This window comes from Loxodonta africana, chromosome 8, assembly GCF_030014295.1.
Source record: "Loxodonta africana isolate mLoxAfr1 chromosome 8, mLoxAfr1.hap2, whole genome shotgun sequence".
Taxonomy (NCBI): Eukaryota; Metazoa; Chordata; class Mammalia; order Proboscidea; family Elephantidae; genus Loxodonta; species Loxodonta africana.
In genome coordinates this window covers 14,254,650-14,277,543 of record NC_087349.1, presented here as the reverse complement: position 1 = coordinate 14,277,543, position 22,894 = coordinate 14,254,650, and the positions used below count along the sequence as shown (strand labels likewise).

The 22,894-nt window shown below is 44.3% G+C and overlaps 1 protein-coding gene across 1 annotated transcript in view; it reads right to left on the bottom strand.

The window, feature by feature from the left end:
- LOC100669794 (solute carrier family 23 member 1-like) overlaps positions 1 to 22,894 on the bottom strand; it is a 57,332-nt gene that overhangs the window by 22,827 nt on the left and 11,611 nt on the right. Inside the window, exons 3-4 of the mRNA XM_023539154.1 lie at positions 22,062 to 22,219; positions 7,443 to 7,602 (exon numbers count right to left, since the gene is read on the bottom strand). Coding sequence (XP_023394922.1) covers positions 7,443 to 7,602; positions 22,062 to 22,219 — 318 coding nt within the window. The remainder of the gene's footprint in view (positions 1 to 7,442; positions 7,603 to 22,061; positions 22,220 to 22,894) is intronic.

The window sequence follows — 22,894 nt, the reverse complement described above, 5'->3', positions numbered from 1 at the left end:
CATACTTTGGGCATGTTATCAGGAGGGATCAGTCCCTGGAGAAGGACATCATGCTTGATAAAGTACACAGTCAGGAAAGAAGAGGGAGACCCTCAATGAGATGGATCGACACAGTGGCTGCAACAATGGTCTGAAGCATAATGATTGTGAGCATGGTGCAGGACTGGGCAATGTTTCATTCTGTAGTACGCAGGGTCACCATGAGTCATAACCAATTCAACAGCACCTAACAACAAAACAACAACAGGGGAACACTCTTCAGCAAAGAGAATGAATGATCTACCACTATACATACCAATATGTACAAGTCTTGCAAACATAATGTTGAACGAAAGTAAAAAAAAAAAAAAAGAAAGTAGCAGGACACAAATGAGTATGTACTGTGTGGCTCCATATATAAAGTTCAAAAACAGGCAAAACTAATCTATGGTGTCACAAGTCAGAATCGAGGTTACCCTTCGGGGAGCGGCGACTGGAGGAAGACGTGGGGGCTTCCGGGGTAGTGGTAATAGTCTGTTTCTCTGTCTGGTGGTTAAATTCAGCTTATATTGAGTTCTTTTCCATAAATTTCTATTAAGTTTGTTAAAATTAAATAAAAAGTTTATTTTAAAATGTTCAAATTCAAACTTTGGAAGGAGTGGTAAGAAAAATAAAACTAGAGCTGTTTTACATGAAGAAATAAGAGGTCATTGAAAATACAGGAAAGAAAGAAAGAAAAAACCAAGGTGGATGTCAGAGGAGACTCTGAAACTTGCTCTCGAAAATAAAGCAGCTAAAGCATAACGAAGAAATGACGAAGTAAAAGAACTGAACAGAATATTTCAAAGGGCAGCTTGAGAAGACAAAGTATTATAATGACGTGTGTGAAAAGCTGGAGGTAGAAAACCAAAAGGCAAGAACAAGTTCAGCATTTCTCAGGCTGAAAGAACTGAAGAAACAGTTCAAGCTTCGAGGTGCAGTAGTGAAGGATTCTATGGGGAAAATATTAAACGATGCAGGAAGCATCAAAAGAAAATGAAAGAATACACAGAGTCATTACACAAAAAGAATTAGTCGACTTTCAACCATTTCAAAAGGTAGCCTATGATGAGGAACTGACAGTCCTGAAGGAAGTCCAAGCTGCACTGAAGGCATTGGCGAAGAACAACACTCCAGGAATTGATGGAATATCAATTGAGATGTTTCAACAAACGAATGCAGTGCCGGAAGTGCTCACTTGTCTATGCCAAGAAATTTGGAAGGCAGCTACCTGGCCAACCGAGTGGAAGAAATCCGTATTTATGCCCGTTCCCAAGAAAGGTGATCCAACTGAATGTGGAAGTTATCGAACAATATTATTAATATTGCACGCAAGCAAAATTTTGCTAAAGATTATTCAAAAGCGGCTGCAGCAGTATATTAACAGGGAACTGCCAGAAATTCAGGCTGAATTCAGAAGAGGATGTGGAACCAGGGATATCATTGCTGATGTCAGATGGATCCAGGCTGAAAGCAGAGAATACCAGAAGTACATTTAAAAATATGTTTTATTGGCTATGCAAAGGTGTCCGACTGTGTGGATCATAACAAATTATGGATAACATTGAGAAGAAAGGAAATTCCAGAACACTTAATTGTGCGCATGAGGAACCTGTACATAGATCAAGAAGCATTTGTTCAGACAGAACAAGAGGATACTGACTGGTTTAAAGTCAGGAAAGGTGTGCGTCAGGGTTGTATTCTTTCACCATACCTATTCAGTCTGTACACTGAGCAAATAATCCAAGAAGCTGGACTATATGAAGAAGAATGTGGAATCCGGATTGGAGGAAGACTCATTAACAACTTGTGTTACAAAGATGACACAACCTTGTTTGCTGAAAGTGAAGAGGACTTGAAGCACTTACTGATTAAGATCAAAGACTACAGTCTTCAGTATGAATTACACCTTGACATAAAGAAAACAAAAATCCTTACAACTGGACCAATAAGGCACATCATGATAAACAGAGAAAATATTGAAGTTGTCAAGGATTTCATTTTTTGGATCCACAACCAATACCCGTGGAAGCAGCAGTCAAGAAATCAAAAGACACATCACATTGAGCAAATCTGCTGCAAAAGACCTCTTTAAAATATTGAAAAGCAAAGATGTCACCTTGAAGACTAAGGTGTGCCTGACCCAAGCCCTGGTATTTTCAGTCGCATCATATGCATGTGAAAGCTGGACAATGAATAAGGAAGACAGAAGAAGAATTGACACCTTCGAATTGTGGTATTGGCGAAGAATATTGAATATACCATGGACTGCCAAAAGAATGAACAAATTTGTTTCAGAAGAAGTACAACCAGAACACTCCTTAGAAGCAAGGATGGCGAGACTGCATCTTACATACTTTGGACATGTTGTCAGGAGGGATCAGACCCTGGAGAAGAACATCATGCTTGGTAAAGTACAGGGACAGCAGAAAAGAGGAAGACCCTCAACGAGATAGATTGACACAGTGGATGCAACAATGGGCTTAAGCATAAAAACGATTGTGAGGATGCCACAGGACCAGGCATTGTTTCCTTCTGCAGTATACAAGGTGTCTATGAGTCGGAAGAGACTCAATGACACCTAACAACAACAGAGCTGTATTAGCAAACATGTAGTAGTATTGCTATGCGTTTAGACGTTTGTTGGCTCAATTCCTTCTCTCTGGTCAAATACACGCAGGAATGGGAATCTCCCTGAGGAGTTTCATCCGTCTTCAATCTTTCCTGGTGTTTCATGGACAGGGCACGTGACAGTTGTCACAGCATTGAGGCTCTGAAGATGCTGAGCATGGGCCATGGAGAGTTGCAGGCTGGACCACGGTGTTCTCAGGCTTGCTAGCAATGCTCCCAGGGAAATCTAGGGAACCAACCCTGCCTCTGTCCAGAGTCCTGAGTTCAGGAATGTCCTTGGTCCAGTTTTCATGAGCTTTCATTGTACTGGAGCCCTCTTATCACACTGTGCCATGTAAGGCTGCCCTGCGCCGAAGGAGGGCTCCCTGGCAGAGCTCCAGCCCACAGGCAGTGCTGCTCTGGGCATGGTTTTGAAGGTCGAGCTGAAGGGAGAAGGTTGGGCTTCTTAAAGATCTCAAGTGATTAATGGAGAGAGGCTGAAAACATTCTCTTTGAGAACAGCAACAAAACAAGGACGCCCTTTATTACCAGTCCTATTTAACATTGTGTTGGAAGTCCTAGCTAGAGCAATAGGGCCAGAAACAGAAATAAAGGGCATCCAAATTGGTAATGATATGATACTATACATAGAAAACCCAAAAGACTCCACAAGAAAACTACTGGAACTAGTAGAAAGATTTAGCAGAGTTGCAGCATACAAGATCAACATACAAAAATCAGTTGTATTCCTATACACCAATAAAAAGAACGATGAAAAGGAAATCAGGAAAACAATACCATTTATAATAAAACAAAACCCACTGCCGTCGAGTTGATTCCGACTCATAGTGACCCTATAGGACAGAGTAGAACTGCCACGTACAGTTTTCAAGAAGTGCCTGGCAGATTCGAACTGCTGACCTTTTGATTAGCAGCTGTAGCACTTAACCACTATGCCACCAGGGTTTCCACCCATTTATAATAACCCCTAAAAAAATAAAATACTTGGGAATAAATCCAACCAGGGATGTAAAAGACCTATACAAAAAAAAAAAACTACAAAACACTGCTGCAAGAAACCAAAAGAGATCTTCATAAATGGAAAAACATACCATGCTCATGGATAGGTAGGCTCAACATTGTGAAAATGACAATTCTACTCAAAGCTATTTACAAATACAATGCAGTACCAATCCAAATACCAACAGCATTCTTTAAAGGGATGGAAAAACTTATCATTAACTTTATATGGAAAGGGAAGAAGCCCCAGATAAGTAAAGCAGTATTGAAGAAGAAGAATAAAGTGGGAGGATTCGCACTACCTTACCTCAGAACCTACCATACAACTACAGTAGTCAAAACAGCCTGGTACTGGTACAACAGATAGCATTGACCAATGGAACAGAATTAAGAACTCAGATGTAAATCTATCCACCCATGGTCACCTGATCTTCGACTAGGGCCCAAAGTCCATCAAATGGGGGAAAAGATAGTCTTTTTAACAAATGGTGCTGGCAAAACTGGATGTTCATCTGCAAAAAAATGAAACAGGACCCACACCTCACACCATGTACAAAAACTAACTCAAAATGGATCAAAGACCTAATATGAAGTTAAAAACCATGAAGTTCATAGAAGAAAAAGTAGAATCAACAATAATAACAATAGAGGCCCTTATACAAACCACAACCAACAACACACAAGCTCCAAAGGATAAGCTAGATAACTGGGACCTTCTAAAAATTAAACACTTATGCTCATCAGAAGACTTCACCAAAAGAGTAAAAAGAGAACCTGCAGACTGGGAAAAATTTTTTGGCTATTACAAATAAGACAAAGGTCTAATCTCTAACATCTACAAGAAAATCCAACACCTCTACAACAAAAAGACAAATAATCCAATTAAAAAATGGGCAAAGGAAATGAACAGACACTTCACCAAAGAAGACATTCACATGGCCAACAGACACGTGAGGAAATGCTCACAACCTCTAGCCATTAGAGAAATGCAAATCAAAACTACAATGAGATACCATCTCACCTCGGCAGAACTGGCACAAATTAATAAAACAGGAAATAACAAATGTTGGAGAGGCTGCAGGGAGATTGGAACTCTTGTGCACTGCTGGTGGGAATGCAAAATGATACAACCATTTTGGAAAATGATATGGTGCTTCCTTAGAAAGCTAGAAATAGAAATACCATATGATCCAGCAATCCCACTCCTAGGAATATATCCTAAAGAAATAAGAGTCGTCACACGAATAGACATATGCACACCCATGTTCGTTGCAGCATTGTTTACATAGCAAAAAGATGGATACAACCTGGATGCCCATCAACAAATGAATGGATAAATAAACTATGGTATATATACACAATGGAGTATTACACAAAAAAAAGAACAATCTCATAACACGGATGAATCTGGAGGGCATTATGCTGAGTGAAATAAGTCAATCACAAAAGGACAAATATTGTATGAGGTCACTATTGTAAAAACTCATGAAAAGGTTTACATACAAAAAGAAACAATTTTTGATGGTCACGAGGGAGGGGAGGAGTGGGGATAGAAAAACACTTAAGAGACAATAGATAAGCAGTAACTTTGGTGAAGAGTAAGACAGTACACAATACTGGAGAAGCCAGCACAACCTGTACAAGGCAAGTTCATAGTAGCTCCATAGATACATCCAAGTTCCCGGAGGGACCAAATTGCTGGGCTGAGGTCTGTGGGGACCATGGTCTCAGGGAACATCTAGCTCAATTGGCATAACATAGTTTATAAAGAACGTGTTCTCTTTCTACTTTGTTGAGTAGCGTCTGGGGTCTTAAGTCTGTGAGCGACCACCTAGGATACTCCATTGGTCTCACCCCTTTGGGAGCAAGGAATAACGAAGAAAACTAGAGATACAAGGAAAAGATTAGTCCAAAGGATTAATGGGCCACATCTACCATGGCCTACACCAGATCGAGTCCAGCACAACTAGATAATGCCTGGCTACCACCACTGACTGCTCTGACAGGGATCACAATAGAGGGTCCCTGACAGAACTGGAGAAAAACATAGAACGAAATTCTAACTCAAAAAGAATGTCCAGGCTTGCTGGCCTAAAAGATACTGGAAAAACCCTGAGAGTATGACCCCTGGGCACCCTTTCAGCTCAGTAATGAGATCACTCCTGAGGTTCACCCTTCAGCCAAAGATTGAAGAGGCGCATGGAAAAAAGCAAGATTAAAGGGGCACAGCATCCCCAGAGCAGGGACTAGAAGGCAGGAGGGGGCAGAAAAGCTGGTAATATGGAACCCAGGGTTGAGAAGGGAGAGTGTTGACATGTTGGGGGGTTGTTAACGAATGTCATAGAATGATGTGTATACTAACTATTTAATGAGAAACTAGTTTGTTCTGTAAACCTTCATCTAAAATACTATTAAAGAAAAAAAAAAAAAGAAAGATCTCAAGTGACCCTCACCCTGTCCCACAGTGCCATCTACAACTGTGCACTGACCCCAGCTCAGGACAGGTGAGGATGGTGGTGTCTGGAGGGAGCACAGCTCCTGTCCCTGAGGGTGTGTCTGGTCTCTGTGCCAGGAACCCAGAGTCTGCTGTCATACTCCTGGATCATTTAGATAAGCAAACCCTGAAGCATGGCCACATTTCAGAACCGCTTCAAGGCTTTCGGTTCCTTTCCCGGATGATACAATTGAATTCAGTAGGATCCGATTTCATGGTAGATAAGCACGACTGTCAAAAGTGGTCATGCTAAGCAGGCAGTTCTGGGACTGAGCCAGCCTGGTCCTCCATGCTGGTGTTCTTATTACATCTAGCCTACTACAGGGTGGGTTCCTGGCCAATACACCCCGAGCACAGTCACCATGTGGAGACTTGCATGCTGCTATGATGCTGAACAGGTCTCAGCAGAGCTCGTAGACTAAGATGAGAGGCCTGGTGATCTACTTCTGAAAATCAGTCAGTGAGAATCCTGTTGGTCACAACAGTCCAAGCTGAAATCCGTCACGGGGATGGAGCAGAACCAGGCAGCGCTCTGTCCTGCTGTGCATGGAGTCACCACGAGTCAGGAGCTGACTCAGTGGCAGCTAACAACACCAGCATTATGGGCATTTGTCAATATGGCAGGTGTGAATCTATGAACTCTTAGAGTGCCAGGAAAGTGTAAGTGCTCGGTAACTGCTGCTTCCACCATCATCATCACCACCACCATCACCATCATCACCACCAGCACCATAATATTGCACACTCTCTCTCGCCCCTCTAAGAGATTGTGGGTATCTTTAAAATCTGGCTTGGGCTTATTCCCCTTTGTATTCCTGGCATTTAACGCAATGCTTGGCCCCTGGCGGGAGTTCAGCAGATGATGTCTGACGAATTAATAAAAATAGGAGGACTGCGCTCTGCCCTCCTGCCTCCCTGGACTGGCTGGGAGACCTTGAGCTCTTCCTTCTTGAAATATGTGAGTGTGTTTTCAAGAAAATCTATTCTCGTGCTCCATCCCTTCACCCCAGTGGCCCTAATCCCTCTCTTGCTTACCACCTTGTTTTGTTTTCTTCACGGAACTTGCCACTCTCTGAAATTTTCCTTTTCTAGCTACTTTTTGGAGTATTTCTGGCAGCACACACACATACTAGAATGTTAGCTCCGTGAGGGTAGGCTCCTCTCTTGTCTGATCTACAGAAGTATCTCAGAGCCCAGGACCTGCCTGGCAGGGAGGACAGCCTCTGTTGAGCAAAAGAATAAGCTCAGAGGCTCCTGGTGAGCACTCCTTCACCTCTTTCCCACCCCCTCACCCCGTTACCTCTCGGATCCTCTTCTGCCACTCCTCAGTGAACTCAGGAGAACTGGTGTTCACCAGGCTGGCATTGAACGTCCACTCAGGGCACCTCCAGGCAGGAAGCGAGAGCATGGCCAGGGAGGGTGCCAAGAAAGCAAACGTCCCTCCCTGGAGGATGGGCAGCCTGGAAGAGGAGAATTCAGTCACCATGCAGTCCCCTGGTACCAAGTGGACCCAAGGGGGGAGCCCAGATCCCAAGTGCTAGCTCAGTTTAGAGACAACACATGGCCCCCGTGATTCTCAGTGTGCACAGAGCTCCTGCCAATCTCCAGGTCAGACACATGACCCTGTCAACATTGAACAGGCAGGACAGGTGGGGGGAGGAGACACCTGGATCCCTCCCCAGTCCTGGAGCAGAGAGTCAGGTGCCGGAAACCAATCAGGACACAGCACAGAATTCAGCAAACACACCGAGTAAGTGCAATCCTCTACCCCAGCCCTGGAGCGTCCCACCCAGACCCAGGATGGAGCACAGCTCACACATGGGCAGGTACCCATCTTGTGTCCCCTACAACTACTCCTCTGCTGTGAAGAGGTCATGGCCCAAAATCCAGGATGCCAGATTCCTTTAGGTCTTCAAAAATGACCACAGTCCCAGACCTCTACTTCGGGCCCCTTCTTGTCACATGAACAGAGCAGGTTTACAGTCAATCATCAGAGGGGCCCCCTGCCCATGCCTCTCTTCCTCCAGCCTCTGTGACAATTCTAGCAGTGCCTACCCAACCAGCCTTCCCTTTCTGGTAAACACAGCCTGATGAGTCAACCTCCAATAGCCCTCTCTTACTAAGGGGTCAGAGGCTGTGAAGGCTTACCTAGTCTGCCAGCTCTGGACAATGGAATTTGGGAGGTAGGGGAGACGGACAGCAGAATTGTGACTGCATTTGTCGCTATAGCCCACATGGTCCAGGTATTTTTCCTGGAATTCAGGACTTCATAAAGACAGCATAAAGGATTAGTCTTCAAAGTGACTGAGCACATTGCATGTAGGGAATATACAGTGAAACCTATGAGAGCAGAAACTTGAAAGGACTGATTTGTTCTTCTGGGTCTCACAAGTTTTCCACCTTTGACAGGGTGCAGACCACTTTTCTATTGCTCTTTATTAAGAACCCTACCTCACAGGTTTCCTCTGACAGGTTTCCGCCTCACACAGGTTCTGGTTTTCGCAGGTTTTACCACATAAGTTTACGAAAGATTTGCTGCTTCCATGGCCTTCATACTCTGACTGGACATAGAATCAGCAACATCCGGGCTTCACCCCAGACCTGTTAAAATGGACTCTTTGCTAAATGTGAAGCAGAGAAGTATGTTAAACATAGAATTGCCCTATGACCCAGCAATTCCACTCCTAGGTATGCACCCAAGAGAACTGAAAGTGAAGACTCAAACAGACACTTACTTGATACCAGTGTTTATTACAGCACTATTTTTTTTTTTTATTCACAAGAGCCAAAAGGTAGAAACAACCCAAGTCCTTAGCAATTAGGTCCAAAGCAGCAGCGATTGCCTCTTATCACTCCGATTTGATTACTTAACATGCTCTTAATTATTAAGACTTTCTGAAATCTTATTGCAACATCAGGACATTTTTGTTTCTAATCTAGAAAAGCATATCATTAAATACCAGTTATAGATAACCACTCAAAGGCAATGGGTTGGGTTACAGATAACCAGCAATCAAATCTACGTGACCTTTGATTCACAAGTTATCAGTCCGATTTTATAGCCGGTCGCTATGAGTCGGAATCGACTCGACGGCAGTGGGTTATTTTTTGGGGAACATCCATTTTCATGGTTGGAACCAAACTCAAGTTAGCACAGTTTTCCTTAATTGTATCTTCTTTCTATGCATGGTCAGCATTTTTCATTGTGTGTGAGCTCCTTGACCCTAATTCCTGGTTAGTTTGTGTTTCTCACAGAACGACCCACAGGGCTGGGCCCACAGGCACTGTCGGCAAGGAAGTACTTTGATTACCCAGTGGGAAGGTGGCCCCTGAGCATTTTCTCTGCTAATACCATGAGTTCCAACAATAATACCAGAACTGTAAAACAAACCAAACCTGGTGTGGTCAGGTCAACTCCGACTAATAGCGACCCTATAGGACTGGGTAGGACTGCCCCACAGGACTTCCAAGGAGTGGCTGGTGGATTCGAACTTCTTACCTTTTGGTTAACAGCAGAGCCCTGAACCATTGCACCCCCAGGGCACCAGTAGAGCTGCAAGGGTCTCTTAAATATCATCTAGTTGAATTCGTTCATTTTACACAGGAGAAAATTGAGCCTTCGGGAGGGTAACAGACTTGCCCAAGTTCTCACAGCATAGGACCAGGACTAAAGTTTAAACCTCAAGGTTTTTTCCGGAATTATAATTAATACCATCTCAGGTTGAAATTGAGGGGGCTCCCCATCCGTAAGAGTTCTGTGTCTGCAACTCTCCATGGGGGAAAGGGGAAGGCCACCTGGATACCCGGCAGGGAGCCACAAGGCCTCTTCAACAATTCCACTGTCACCAGCCACTGCTACTGTGACACCTTATCTTACATTCTAGGAAAGAGTGGGAGATGAATTTTAGGGGCCTGAGAAACTAAACAGAGTAAATCCTATACATACTCGATTCCACGGTGGGGGGATTTCAAGGAAATCTTGGCTCACAGAGATGATGTGAGAAGAGAGAGGGAAAAGGAAAATCACCTACCCGAGATATAGGCCCTGGCCTCCCACCCCTCTGCCGAGAATGGGAAGGACTTACCCAGAGTTCTTACCCACTACGCCACCAAGACAGAAAGGTGTGTATCAGGGCTGTGTCCTTTCACCATACCTATTCAATCTGCATGCTGAGCAAATAATCCAAGAAGCTGGACTATGTGGAGAAGAACAGGGCATCAGGATTGGAGGGAGACTCATTAACAACCTGTGTTACAAAGATGACACAACCTTGTTTGCTGAAAGTGAAGAGGACTTGAAGCACTTACTGATGAAGATCAAAGACCACAGCCTTCAGTATGGTTTACACCTCAGCATAAAGAAAACAAAAATCCTCACAACTGGACCAATAAGCAACATCATGATAAACGGAGTAAAGATTGAAGTTGTCAATAATTTCATTTTACTTGGATCTACAACCAACACCCAGGGAAGCAGCAGTCCAGAAATCAAAAGATGCATTGCACTGGGCGAATCTGTGGCAAAAGATCTCTTTAAAGTGTTGAAAAGCAAAGATGTCTCCTTGGGGACTAAGGTGCACCTGACCCAAGTCATGGTATTTTCAATCACCTCATATCTATGTGAAAGCTAGACAATGAATAAAGAAGACTGAAGAAGAAGAATTGACGTCTTTGAATTGTGATGTTGGCAAAGAACATTGACTATACCATGGACTGCCAAAAAAAAAGAAGAAATCTGTCTTGGAAGAAGTACAACCAGGATGCTCCTTAGAAGCAAGGATGGCAAGACTACATCTCACATACTTTGGACATGTTATCAGAAGGGATCAGCCCCTGAAGAAGGACATCATGCTCAGTAAAGTAGAGGGTCAGAGAAAAAGAGGAAGACCCTCAAGGAGATAAACTGACGAAGTGGCTGCAACGATGGGCTCAAGCATAGTGACAGCTGTGAGGGTGGAGCAGGACTGAGCAGTGTTTCATTCTGTGGTACATAGAGTCACTATGAGTCAGAACCGACTTGAAGGCACCTAACAACAACAACCTTTATACGGATTTAATCTTATAACTAAGGAAATGTTTTCTTTGTACCCAAGCTTCCAAAGAATGTTGTCAGCTTGTTCTCAAGGAGTCTTGTTACAAACAGTGTATCTAACCTCTATGTTCCCAGAAAGTAATGTCTTGCAATTCCCTGGTAACCATGCTGTAAACCCCCTACAGGTAGCAAGTAGTAACTGATCAACAAGGTGCACGTATCACCAAGTATTAACTAATCAACAGACTCTTTAAACCAATCATGTTAAGATTCCCTGCTTCAAGATATCCCACCTCCCACTTCCCTGAATCAGCAAGCACCTATCAGAAATCTTGTATTGTTAGTTCTTGATTTTACCACATAAATATGCCTTTGTGACTGCTTCACCGCAGGGCGCCACAGTTTCACTTTGTGTACTGTGCACTTCCCCGGATAAACTGTAACTTGCCTATGTGGTGTTGCTCCTTGACATGGGTAAGGGATGAGAAACTTTTGATTTTTGAGTGTTTACTTTGGTTGCTGATATCTGTAGTGGCAGAAATGAAAGTAAGAGATGAGTTGGGTCTGGATTCTGGTCAGCCTGCAGCCTTGAAGTCATTTCCACTAAAGGGAAAAGTATGTGGGGCTAGACTGAACAGTGAGGAGATAGAAACTATACCTGGAGTGGTTCAGAGGTAGGCCTGGCAGGTTAATCCAGACAATGATTGAGAGGGGGTTGTGGTTTTCCTGGACCAGTCTAGCCAGAGACCTGAGGCCATATGCATATGAATGGGTAAAATGGTACAGGGAATGAAGTAAAATTAGAAACTATGATGTTAAAAACTAGCTTTATGCAAAGGTTGTCGTTGCTAGGTGCCACAGTAGGTGTGCAAAGTGGGATTTTATCCACCACACATTTTGCATCAGAAACGGATGATCTCAGCCTCCTAGTTTGTACAACTGGCATTATAAGCAGGGTTAGCTAGAGAGAACCCTGACTGTGTACATACCAACAATCATGAAGATGTCACATGACCAGGCAGTATTTCATTCTGTTTTGCATTGGAAAAAAAAAAAAAAGACAGGAAAGAAAATACTAAAATAAATGTCAGAAGAAACTCTAAAACTTGCTCTTGAACTTAAAGTAGCTAAAGCCAACATGAGAAATGATGAAGTAAAAGAGCTTAACAGGAAATTCCAAAGGGTTGCTCAAGAAGACAAAATATTATAATGAAAAGTGCAAACACCTGGAGTTAGAAAACCAAAAGGAAAGAACACACTTGGTATTTCTCAAGCTGAAAGAACTGAAGAAAAAGTTCCAGGCTTGAGTTATAATATTGAAGGATTCTATGGGAAAAATATTGAAAGACACAAGAAGCATCAAAACGAGATAGAAAAAATACAGAATCACTATACCAAAAAGAATTGGTGGACGTTCAACTGTTCCATGCGGTAGTACGTGATCAAGAATTGATGGTATTGAAGGAAGAAGTCCAAGCTGCACTGGAGGTATTGGTGAAAAACAAGGTTTCAGGAATTGACAGAATACCAACTGAGATGTTTCAACGAATGGATGCAACACAGTAAGCATTCACTCGTCTATGCCAAGAAATTTGGAAGACAGCTACCTGGCCAACTGACCCAAAGAGATCCATATTTGTGCCCATTCCAAAGAAAGATGATCCAACAGGATGCAGAAATTATTGAAGAATATCATCAATATCACACCCAAGTAAAATTTTGTTGAAGATAATTAAAAAATGATTGTAGCAGGGAGAATGAAGAAAACCAGACACAAGGGAAAGATTACTCCAAAGGACTAATGGACCACAACTACCACAGCCCCTACTAGACTGAGTCGAGCTCAGCTAGATGGTGCCCGGCTACCACCACTGACTGCTCTGACAGGGATCATAATAGAGGGTTCCAGACAGAGCTGGGAAAAATGTAGAACAAAATTCTACCTCACAAAAAAGACCAGACTTACTAGCCTGACAGAGACTAGAGAAGTCCCAAAAGTATGGCCCCCAGACACCCTTTTAGGTCAGTAATGAAGTCACTCCTGGGGTTCACCCTTCAGTCAAAGATTAAACAGGCCCATAAAACAAAACAAGAATAAGGGGCACACCAGCCCAGGTGCAAGGACTAGAAGGCAGGAGGGGACATGAAAGCCGGTAATAGGGAACCCAAGGTCGAGAAGGGAGAGTGTTGACATGTCGCGGGGTTGGTAACCAATGTCACCAAACAATATGTGTACTGTTTAATGAGAAGCTAGTTTGTTCTATAAACCTTCATCTAAAGTACAATAATAAAATCCCAACCCTAGTGCCGTCAAGTCGATTCCAACTCATATGTATTTTTTAATAATAAAATACATATATATATTTTAATGAACAGTGAAAAAAATTGGTCACAGCAGTACTTCGACAAGAACTGCCAGAAATTCAAGCCAGATTCAGAAGAGAACGAGGAACAAGGGATATCATTGTTGATGCCAGATGGATCTTGGCTGAAAGCAGAGAATACCAGAAAAACATTTACCTGTGTTTTATTGAGTATGCAAAGGCATTTGACTGTGTGGATCATAACAAATTACGGATAACATTGTGAAGAATGGGAATTCCAGAATACTTAATTGTGCTCATGAGGAACTTGTACATAGACCAAAAGGCAGTCATTCAAACAGAACAAGAGGATACTTTGTGGTTTAAAATTAGGAAAGGTATGTGTTAGGCTTATATCCTTCACCATACATATTTAATCTGTGTGTTGAGCAAATAATCTGAGAAGGTAGACTATAAAAAAAGAATATGGCATCAGGATTGGAGGAAGACTCATTAACAACCTGTGATATGCAGATGACAAAATCTTCTATTTGAATTATGCCTCAACATAAAGAAAACAAAAATCATTATAATTCTTCTTTGGTCTTTTTTATTCATCGTTCAGCTTTTGCATGCATATGAAGTGATTGAAAATATCATGGCGTGGGTCAGGCACACTTTAGTCCTCAAAGTGACATCTTCGCTTTTCAACGCTTTAAATCTTTTGCAGGAGATTTGCCCAATGCAATGTCATTTGATTTCTTCACTGCTTCTTCCATGGCCGTTGATTATGGATCCAAGTAAAAAGAAATTCTTGATAACGTCAGCATGTTTCTCCATTTATCATGATATTGCTTACCAGTTCAGTTGTGAGGATTTTTGTTTTCTTTACGTTGAGGTGTAGACTGAGTTATATAAAGAGCAACATAGACACAGGGACACACACGAGGGAAGACAGGTGCCATGTGTGGATCCTACAGAAGCCAAGGAACCCAGGAACGCCAAGAGATACAAACAAGGAAGGAATCAAAGCAGCTGAGACTCTAATTTGGACTTTTAGCCTCCAGAACTGTGAGAAAGTAAGTTTCTGATCTTTAAAGTCACCCACTTGTGGTACTTGTGTTATGGCAGCACTAGGAGACTAAGACACGGTGATAAAATGCTTGGGGAAAAGTATAACAGGCGAGTGTCAGACTGTTAAATAATAAAAATATTTTGTTTTTGGAATTTGTGACATTTATCTGCTTTTTAAAATTTGTAACTTGTTATGATGTTTTTCAACCTAAATAAATATTTGCTGTTGTACATTATTTCGTATTCATAATTTTGCACTCTGTTTCTTAAAAGGGGCACCAAAAACTGTATAAGCTTCAGGCTACACAAAACCTGGGTCTACCCTGGGACTAGATGCAAAATCAATCCTAAAGGAAAGAAACGCTGACTGTACAGATCTGGGGTGAGGGAGGTGAGCAGGGAAGATCTGGAGGGCCCACAGAGAGGAATTTCCTGGGAAGAAAGGAACCCAAAGGAGCCACCGTGTGGGATTTTAGGGAATCAAGGGGTTGCGGGGTATGGTGCAGGAGAACGTGAAAAGAGAGAGTGTGTAGAAATGAGGAGTGAAAGGGCCCCAAACACACATTGCCCATACTTCACGGGTTGAATTTTACCCCCCAAAAAGGTGGGTTCAAGTCCTAACTTCAGGTACCTGTGAATGTCCTTTATTTGCGATTAGTGTCTTTGCAGATGTAATTACTGTAGTTAGATCAACATGAGGTCATACCGGAGTGGGGGGGTCCTAACCCAATATGACTGATATCCTTATAAGAAGAGGAGAAGTGAGTGACACAGAGAGACAGACACAGAGTGAAGAGATTGGAGTGATGCATCTACAAGCCAAGGGACTCCAAGGATTACTGGCAACACCAGAAGCTAAGAGAAGGGTGTGGAACAGATTTTCCCCTAGAACCTTGAGAGGGATCATGGTCCTAATGATGCCTTGATTGCAGACTTCTAGGCTCTGGAACTACGAAGGAATAAATTTATGTTGTTTTAAGTCGCCCAGTTTACGGTCATTTGTTAGGACAGTCCCAGGAAGCTAAGACATCATGCTTCACAACTGTGCATGAGAGACCAGCTTCAGAGTGATTTAACAGTACACATGTTGTGGTGCAATGAATTCCTCAATATGACCCTTCTAACCATAGCCTTCTGGAGCCCTGCTGGCATAGTGGCTAAGAGCTTAGCAGCTAACCAAAAGGTCGGCAGTTCAAATCCATTAGCTACTGCTTGGAAACTCTATAGGGCAGTTCTACTCTGTCCTATAAGGTCACTAAGAGACCGAATCAACTCAACAGTGACGGGTTTGGTTTTGGAGCCACAGTTTGTGACTCACACACAATGATCGAGTGGGACTATGCAAATAAGGTATCTGGAAACCTAACAAAGGGATTGATCACTTTTGTTTTGCCATCCCACTTAATATGAGCCATGCCAGAAGTGGGAAGAGAGGATCTCATCATCACCAAGAAAGAAGAGCCAGGAGTGGAGCGCGTCTTTTGGATCCAGAACCCTTGGGCTGAGAAGCTCCTGGAACCAGGAGACCAAGAGAGAGCTGTTACACTGGAGGTGGCAAGAAACAGTGACAGAGAAATGAAGGCAGCAGAACCAGGAGACTGGCAGAAGACAGCCCAGTCCACAAGCTATAAAGCTGAGTGTTTTCAGGGAAAAGGCTTGCTGGCAGAGTAGGGTGCCTCCGGGCACTTGGTGGAGCTAGGTTTGCTGATCCAAGGAGCTAGAGCTGATCCTCTTTGGGCCAAGGCTGACCAGCAGAGTGGGGCGCGTCAGGGCACTTATCTGCAAAACTAGAAGAGCTTTATAACACCTGCCTGAGTAGCAGAGGCTGAGGGCCAGGGAGAGGCGTGCCTGCAGGCAAGGCTGAGAAGAAGCTATCCTGATTGAACAAGTGTATTCTGAGTGTTGCTAAACCTGAAACCGTAACCTGTTACTTCCCTAATAAACCCCATAACTGTGAGTATGGTCTGTGAGTTCTGTGTAGCCATTGCAATGAATTATCGCACTTAGCAGAGAAGTAGGGAGTGCTGTGGGAGGGATGGTTGGTAAAAATGGCAGAGAGAGGAGGCATGTCTGACCTCTGTCTCATAGGAATCAGGCTGAGGCTGTTGATCTTGATTTTCCTTCCCTCTTGTGGAATTACAGGAGGTCATATGCCTCCGCCATGCCATTTTTACACATATGAACATAAAGGACCTGATGTAAAAAAAAAAAGCGATTCCACTGACTATACCAAATGATCATCTCAGTAATACTGTAGGAGAGAGGGACACATATTATCTAACCTTATTTAACAGGTTCCAGACTACATATTTTGTTCACAGACTATCCACTGTCTTGTCTACCCAGAAGAGCACTCCTCTTACCTGCTTCATTGGGAAGCCTTCCTAAGTGGGAACTCCCATATTCATTGCCCTGGTTGGTCCAGGGCTGGGCATTTGACTTAAGCTCATCAGAACTCTCCCCTGGCATTTTCAATGTCAGGCTAGGGAGAGCAGTACTCATCTGTGTTGGTGGTAGGTGTGAAGACTGGCATCAGCCCTGCCTGCGGACATGTGGGAGAAGCCAGTCTGCAAGAAGGAAGCACAGCCACGGGCAGAGGGATGATGAGACTGAAAGGCACAGTGTGAGAAAGAGATTGTAGGGGCCTAGCATCCTGGGTATTGTAGCATTCTTTCTACATGGCTTGCATAGCTAGCTTTTACATACCCCAGTGATTTCGTGATTTGTGATTTGTTTCCTCCCTTCCCTCTCCTTTCTCCATGATTCTATAAAGTTTAGAATTAACCTATGTTCCTCTTGAACAAGCAGAACAACAATCAATAAGATCTGGGGCGAGACAACCAGACAATGGGGGCCCATCTTGTGACTGAAACCAGGATGGTGTCAGAGGACCTCTAAGAATGACCACAGAAGGTCAACATGTCTAAAATGTGGTCAACATGCCCACCTCAAAGGGAAACTGCCATTCTCCAAATTCTTCAAGCCTAAGCCCCAACCCTATAAAACCCTCCAGTCGGTCCCCAGCAGACAGACAGACTTTGGAGGAGCCCACTCTCCACTGTCTCTTGTATGCCGGTATACAATAAAGCCCTCTTACTGCTCACCTCACCCCTCTCAGTACTGGCTTCATGGCAGAGGGCTCGAATCCGTGTTTTGCAGTAACAAGACAACCCTACCCTTAGACCAGGGAAAGAGCCCCTGCCCCCCGCCCCACCCTTAGGTCTGTGCTTTAGAAGTCCCCCGTGGTGGTTAAGATTGTGTGTCAACTTGGCTGGGCCACGATTCTCAGCGTCTTGGCAGCTGTATAATGTTGTGATCACTTACCTGTTGAAATCTGATATGTGATCACCCCCATGATGGAATCTGCTGAGTTGTACCGGTGGGCATGGGGCCTGTGGCAGCTCACTGCCCCCTCAGCCTTCGTCTTTCCGCCTTCTGCTGCCTACTTCTTGCTTGCCTTGCGAAAGTTGTTTGCTTGTTCTGGATCCAGCACCTGTCTCCTGTCTGACCTCTGGTTCTTGAGACTTGAGCTGGCAGCTTACCTGTTCATCTTGGGATTCGCTGATCTTCACGGCCTGTGAGCAAGAGTCCTGCTCCCCAACCTGCCTATCTTGGGTTCGCCAGCCCTTGCACCTAAGTGACTCAGGAGAAACCTTGCAGTCTTGCCTGCTGACCTTGGGGATTCCTCAACCATCACAACCTGTGAGCAGGATCCCTGCTCTCCAACCTGCTCATCTTGGGCTCTCCAGCTTCTGTGGCTCCGTGAATTGGGAAAGGACTGTATCCTGATGCAAGGACTTGGGACATTCCAACCCCTACAATCTCGTGAGCTGTTTCCTTAACATAAATCTCTCTCTATATATTTATATGCATTTCTGCTTTTGCTCCTCTAGAGAAACCAACCTAAGACAGTCCCCCTCTAGCCTCCCCTGGGCAGGGGTCTGCAGGGCCAAGAGGGCTTGCCCATCTTGTGTCTCCTGCCTCTTTCAGTCCCAAGAACTCCTGCGCAAATGACCCTGAGTCTCTCCCAGAACCTGTATGGACCCCTTTCCCAGTAGGTCTGTCCTGTGACAGCAGACCGGGATGCAGGTGTGCATGCCCCAGGCCTGAAGGATGGCCAAGGGGCAACTACTGGGGGACTCTGAGGGGGACTCTTTTGAGTGGTGTGGATGGAACTGGACATGCAGGTTGGGGTATCCAATACATGAATGGGGGACTACATGTGATTTGGAGCAAAGCTGGAGTTGGGAAGTGGGAGCCTGCTCCCCCAATGCCACCAGGTCCTAAAGCAGAACTCTAAAGAGTCAGAATTCCAAATTCGAACATGGCCTTCCAGGAAGGGTGATTAGAGATATTTTATTTAAGAGTTTGTAAGCTTGGTTTATGTCCCTGGGTGATGCAAACTGCTAATGCATTCAGCTGCCAACTGGAATGTTAGAAGTTCAAGTCCACCTAGAGGTGGCTAGGAATAAAGTTATGGCAATCTGCTTCCAGAAAATCAGCCACTGAAACCCTATGGATCCTGTACACCAATGTTCATTATAGCACTGTTCACAATAGTCAAAACGTGGAAACAGCCTAAATGCCCATCAACAGATAAATGGATAAACAAGATGTGGTATATACATACAACAGAATACAGTTCAGCCGTAAAGAGAAATGAAGTCCTGATACAGACCACAACGTGGATGAACCTTGAAAACATTATGCTGAGCAAAATAAATGAGTCACAAAAGGACAAATACTGCATAATCTCACTTATATGAAATAAGCAAATATATATAAACCAAAGATTATTAATGGTTTTAGGGGGTGGCGGAAGGGGACATTTTTGCTTAGGAGGCATTGAGTTTATATTAATGGTGGTGGAACAATTTGGAAAAGGATAGTGATAATGGTTGCACAACATGAAAAAACAATCAATAGCACTGAACTATACATGCAGAAATTATCGAGATGGTGAACGTTTTGCTATGTATATTTCTACAATCAAAAAAAAAAAAAAAAAAAAAAACAGCTCTGTGGGGCACAGTTCTACTCCGAAATGCATGAGGTCACCATGAGTCAGAGTTGACTCAACCCAACTGTTTTTTTTTTTTTTGAGCTTGGTGTCTTGGTTTTCTAGTACTGCTATAACAGAAATACCACGAGTGGATGGATTTAACAAAGAGGAATTCATTCTCTCACTGTCTAGGAAGCTAGAAGTCTGAATTCAGGGTGCCAGCTCCAGGAGAAGGCTTTCTCTCTCTGTTGCCTCTGGGGGAAGGTCCTTGTCATCAATATTCCCCTGATCTAGGAGCTTCTCAGCACAGGGACCCTGGGTCCAAAAGACACGCGCTCCTGGCTCTACTTTCTTGGTGGTCTGAGGTCCTCATGTCTCTCTGCTTGCATCTCTCTTTTATATCTCAAAAGAGATTGACTTAAGACACAACCTTGTCTTGTAGGTTGAGTCCTGCCTCATTAACATAACTGTCTCTAATCCTGCCTCATTAATATCAAAGAGGTAGGATTTGTTAACACATAGGAAAATCACATCAGATGACAAAATGGTGGACAATCACACAATACTGGGAATCATAGTCTAGCCAAATTGACACGTATTTTGGGGGGACACAATTCAGTCCATGACACTCGGTGCAATGGTTAATGCTTTGTGTCAACTTGGCTGGGCTATGAGTGTCAGTAGTTTGGCAAACTGTATGTAATCACTTGCCATTTAGTAATCTGTTGTGAGCAGCCAATCAGTTGAAAGGGGAGTTTCCTTGGGGGTGAGATCGGCCTCCAGAATATAAATGGATGTTCTGGCAAAGCTCTCTCTCTCTCTCTATCTCTCTCTCTATCTGTCTGTCTATCTATCTATCTATCTATCTATCTATCTACCCCGCACTCTTCTTGTCATCTGACCTCTGGCTCTTGGGACGTAAGCCTGTACAAGTCACCAGCCTGCCTCCTGACTGCAGATTTTAGGTTCATCAGCCCCTGCAACCACGTGAGCCAGCATAGGCCTTCAGCCTGCCCCCTCCCACAGATTTAGGACTTGCCAGCCCCCACAGTTGCATGAGTCATCTCCTCACAATTGTGTGAGCCATTCCCTTGACGTAAATTTCTCTCTGTATATTTTGTGTCTGCTTCATTGGTTTTGCTCCTCTAGAAAATCCAGATTATGACAGTTGGTGTATAACTTTCCAACATTTAGACATAGTGTGGGTCTCCATTTTGTACTCTTGCCCCAGGCCTAGTAGAGATGAGAGATAGAGGGAGGGTCCTGGCCACATTTGAGTTCCTGGTCATCCTGTTCCTGACATATAGATGTGCCCTTCGCTCCTCTGGGTTTGATCCTGTAAGCTAACCAGTAAAGAACACATTTTTGCCTAAGCTAATCACTTTCAATCAAGAATCCAGCTAACGCAGGTAGTAAGTGTTGGAGCTAGGACTTGAACCCAGGCTCTGGCCCCTACTCTTGTGCTCCCTCTATTATGCCACACCCTCTTCCTACTATCTCTCCAGCTATGAGCCAAACATATCTTGCTGCTACTCTGGCAGGTGGGAGAAGTGGTGGTTCAGTGATAGAATTCTTGCCTCCCAGGTGGGAGACCTGAGTCTGATTTTGAGCTATCTTAGGCTGGGGTCTCTAGAGAAGCAAAACCAGTAAAGTATATAAATAAATACAGAGAGATTTATATCTAGGAAATTGCTCACATGGTTGTAGAGGCTAGAATGTCCCAAGTACGTGGTTCAGGTGGAAACTTCTCCTGATTCTCATAGCCCCAGCGGCTGGCAAACCCAAGATCAGCAGGTGAGAGGGCAGGACTCTTGCTCACAGGCTATGAAGATCAATGAATCCCAAGATCAGCAGGCAAGACAGTAGGTAAGCTGCTAGCTCAAGTCCCAAGAACCGGAGGTCAGATGAACATGAGCCAGCTGCAGGGTCCAGCACAAGCAAAAGCCCATGAGCCTTGCCAGAATGTCCACTTGTATTTCATGCAGCCATATGCCCAAGGAAACTCCCTTCCATGTGCTTGGCTACTCAGAGCAGATCCCATCATGGAGATGATCACAACATCATACAACTGTCAAAACCAAAAAAACCCAAACCCACTGCCGTCAAGTCAATTCCGACTCATAGGCCACTGAGAATCATGGCCCAGCCAAGGTGACACACAACTTTAATGGTCATACCGGTCAATGCACCTCACGTGCAGGTACCACCCCTCTGTCAGTGCAGGCTTGTGTGTTGCTATGATGCTGAACAGGTTTCAGTGGAACTTCCAGACTAAGTTGGACTAGGAAGAAAGGCCTGGCAATCTACTTCTGAAAATCAGCCAGTGACACACTATGGATCACAATGGTCCAATCCACAACCAATCAACAGGATGGTGCAGAACTGGGCAGCATTTTGTCTCACTGTACATGGGGTCGTTGTGATTTGGGGGCTGAATTGATGGCAGCTAACAACAACAACAACCCTGGCAGGAAAAAGTCTGAATCCACAGGGAGTCACTTCACCCACCTGACTCCCAAGAACACTTGCAGGAGAGTGCAGATGCCAGAGACGAAGAAAATGGTGCTGATGAGGTAGCTCTGGGTCAGGGGGTCATGCTGCAGGCACAGGTCCTTGGCCAGGATAAGCGGCACAGCCACGAGCCCCCCCAGGGCCGTGAGGAAGTGCTGTGGACAGAGCGGAGAAAGCAGAGGGCATGGAGACGCTGTGCCATCTGCTGACCCTCGGGCCCAACCGCATTCCCTCCCCAAGCTGTTCGCCCTTCCCAAGGTAGAGCCAGGCAAGCAGTGGGAGCTAGGAGGGCCCAAGAAGGGACCCAGCAGAGGAGGACATGACAAGAAACCACTGGGGTGAGGCCTTAAAAACAAGAATAAGGCAAAAACCCAAAACCAATGAGTTTCTTTCAGTCAAATCTGACTCCTGGTGACCCAGAATGAGGCAAGAGGCTCATTATTAAAACAAGGCAGATGGTGAGGGCCAGGCCACTGACAAGGATGACGTGAGCATCGGCTTTGAGCTGTTGGCCAAGGGCTATGTGAGTTTCCTGAGAGGACAGGGTTCAATCCAGAATTCAGGGCAGGTCTGAACCCATAGCAGGTGACTTGCTATAAAGGGGATAGATTAGATGGATAGATGATAGATCAATAGATGACTGATAGGTAGATAGATAGATAGATGGACAGGCAGATAGATAGATAGCCCGGCAGATAGGTAAGTATGCAAGTAGGTAGGTAGATGGATAGGTAGATAATAGAGAGGTAGGGACTTGTTAACCAGCTATGGTTGGTGTGCTCAGGGAATGTTCTGGAACAGTCTGACCAGTTCAGTCAGCACTGATCTCT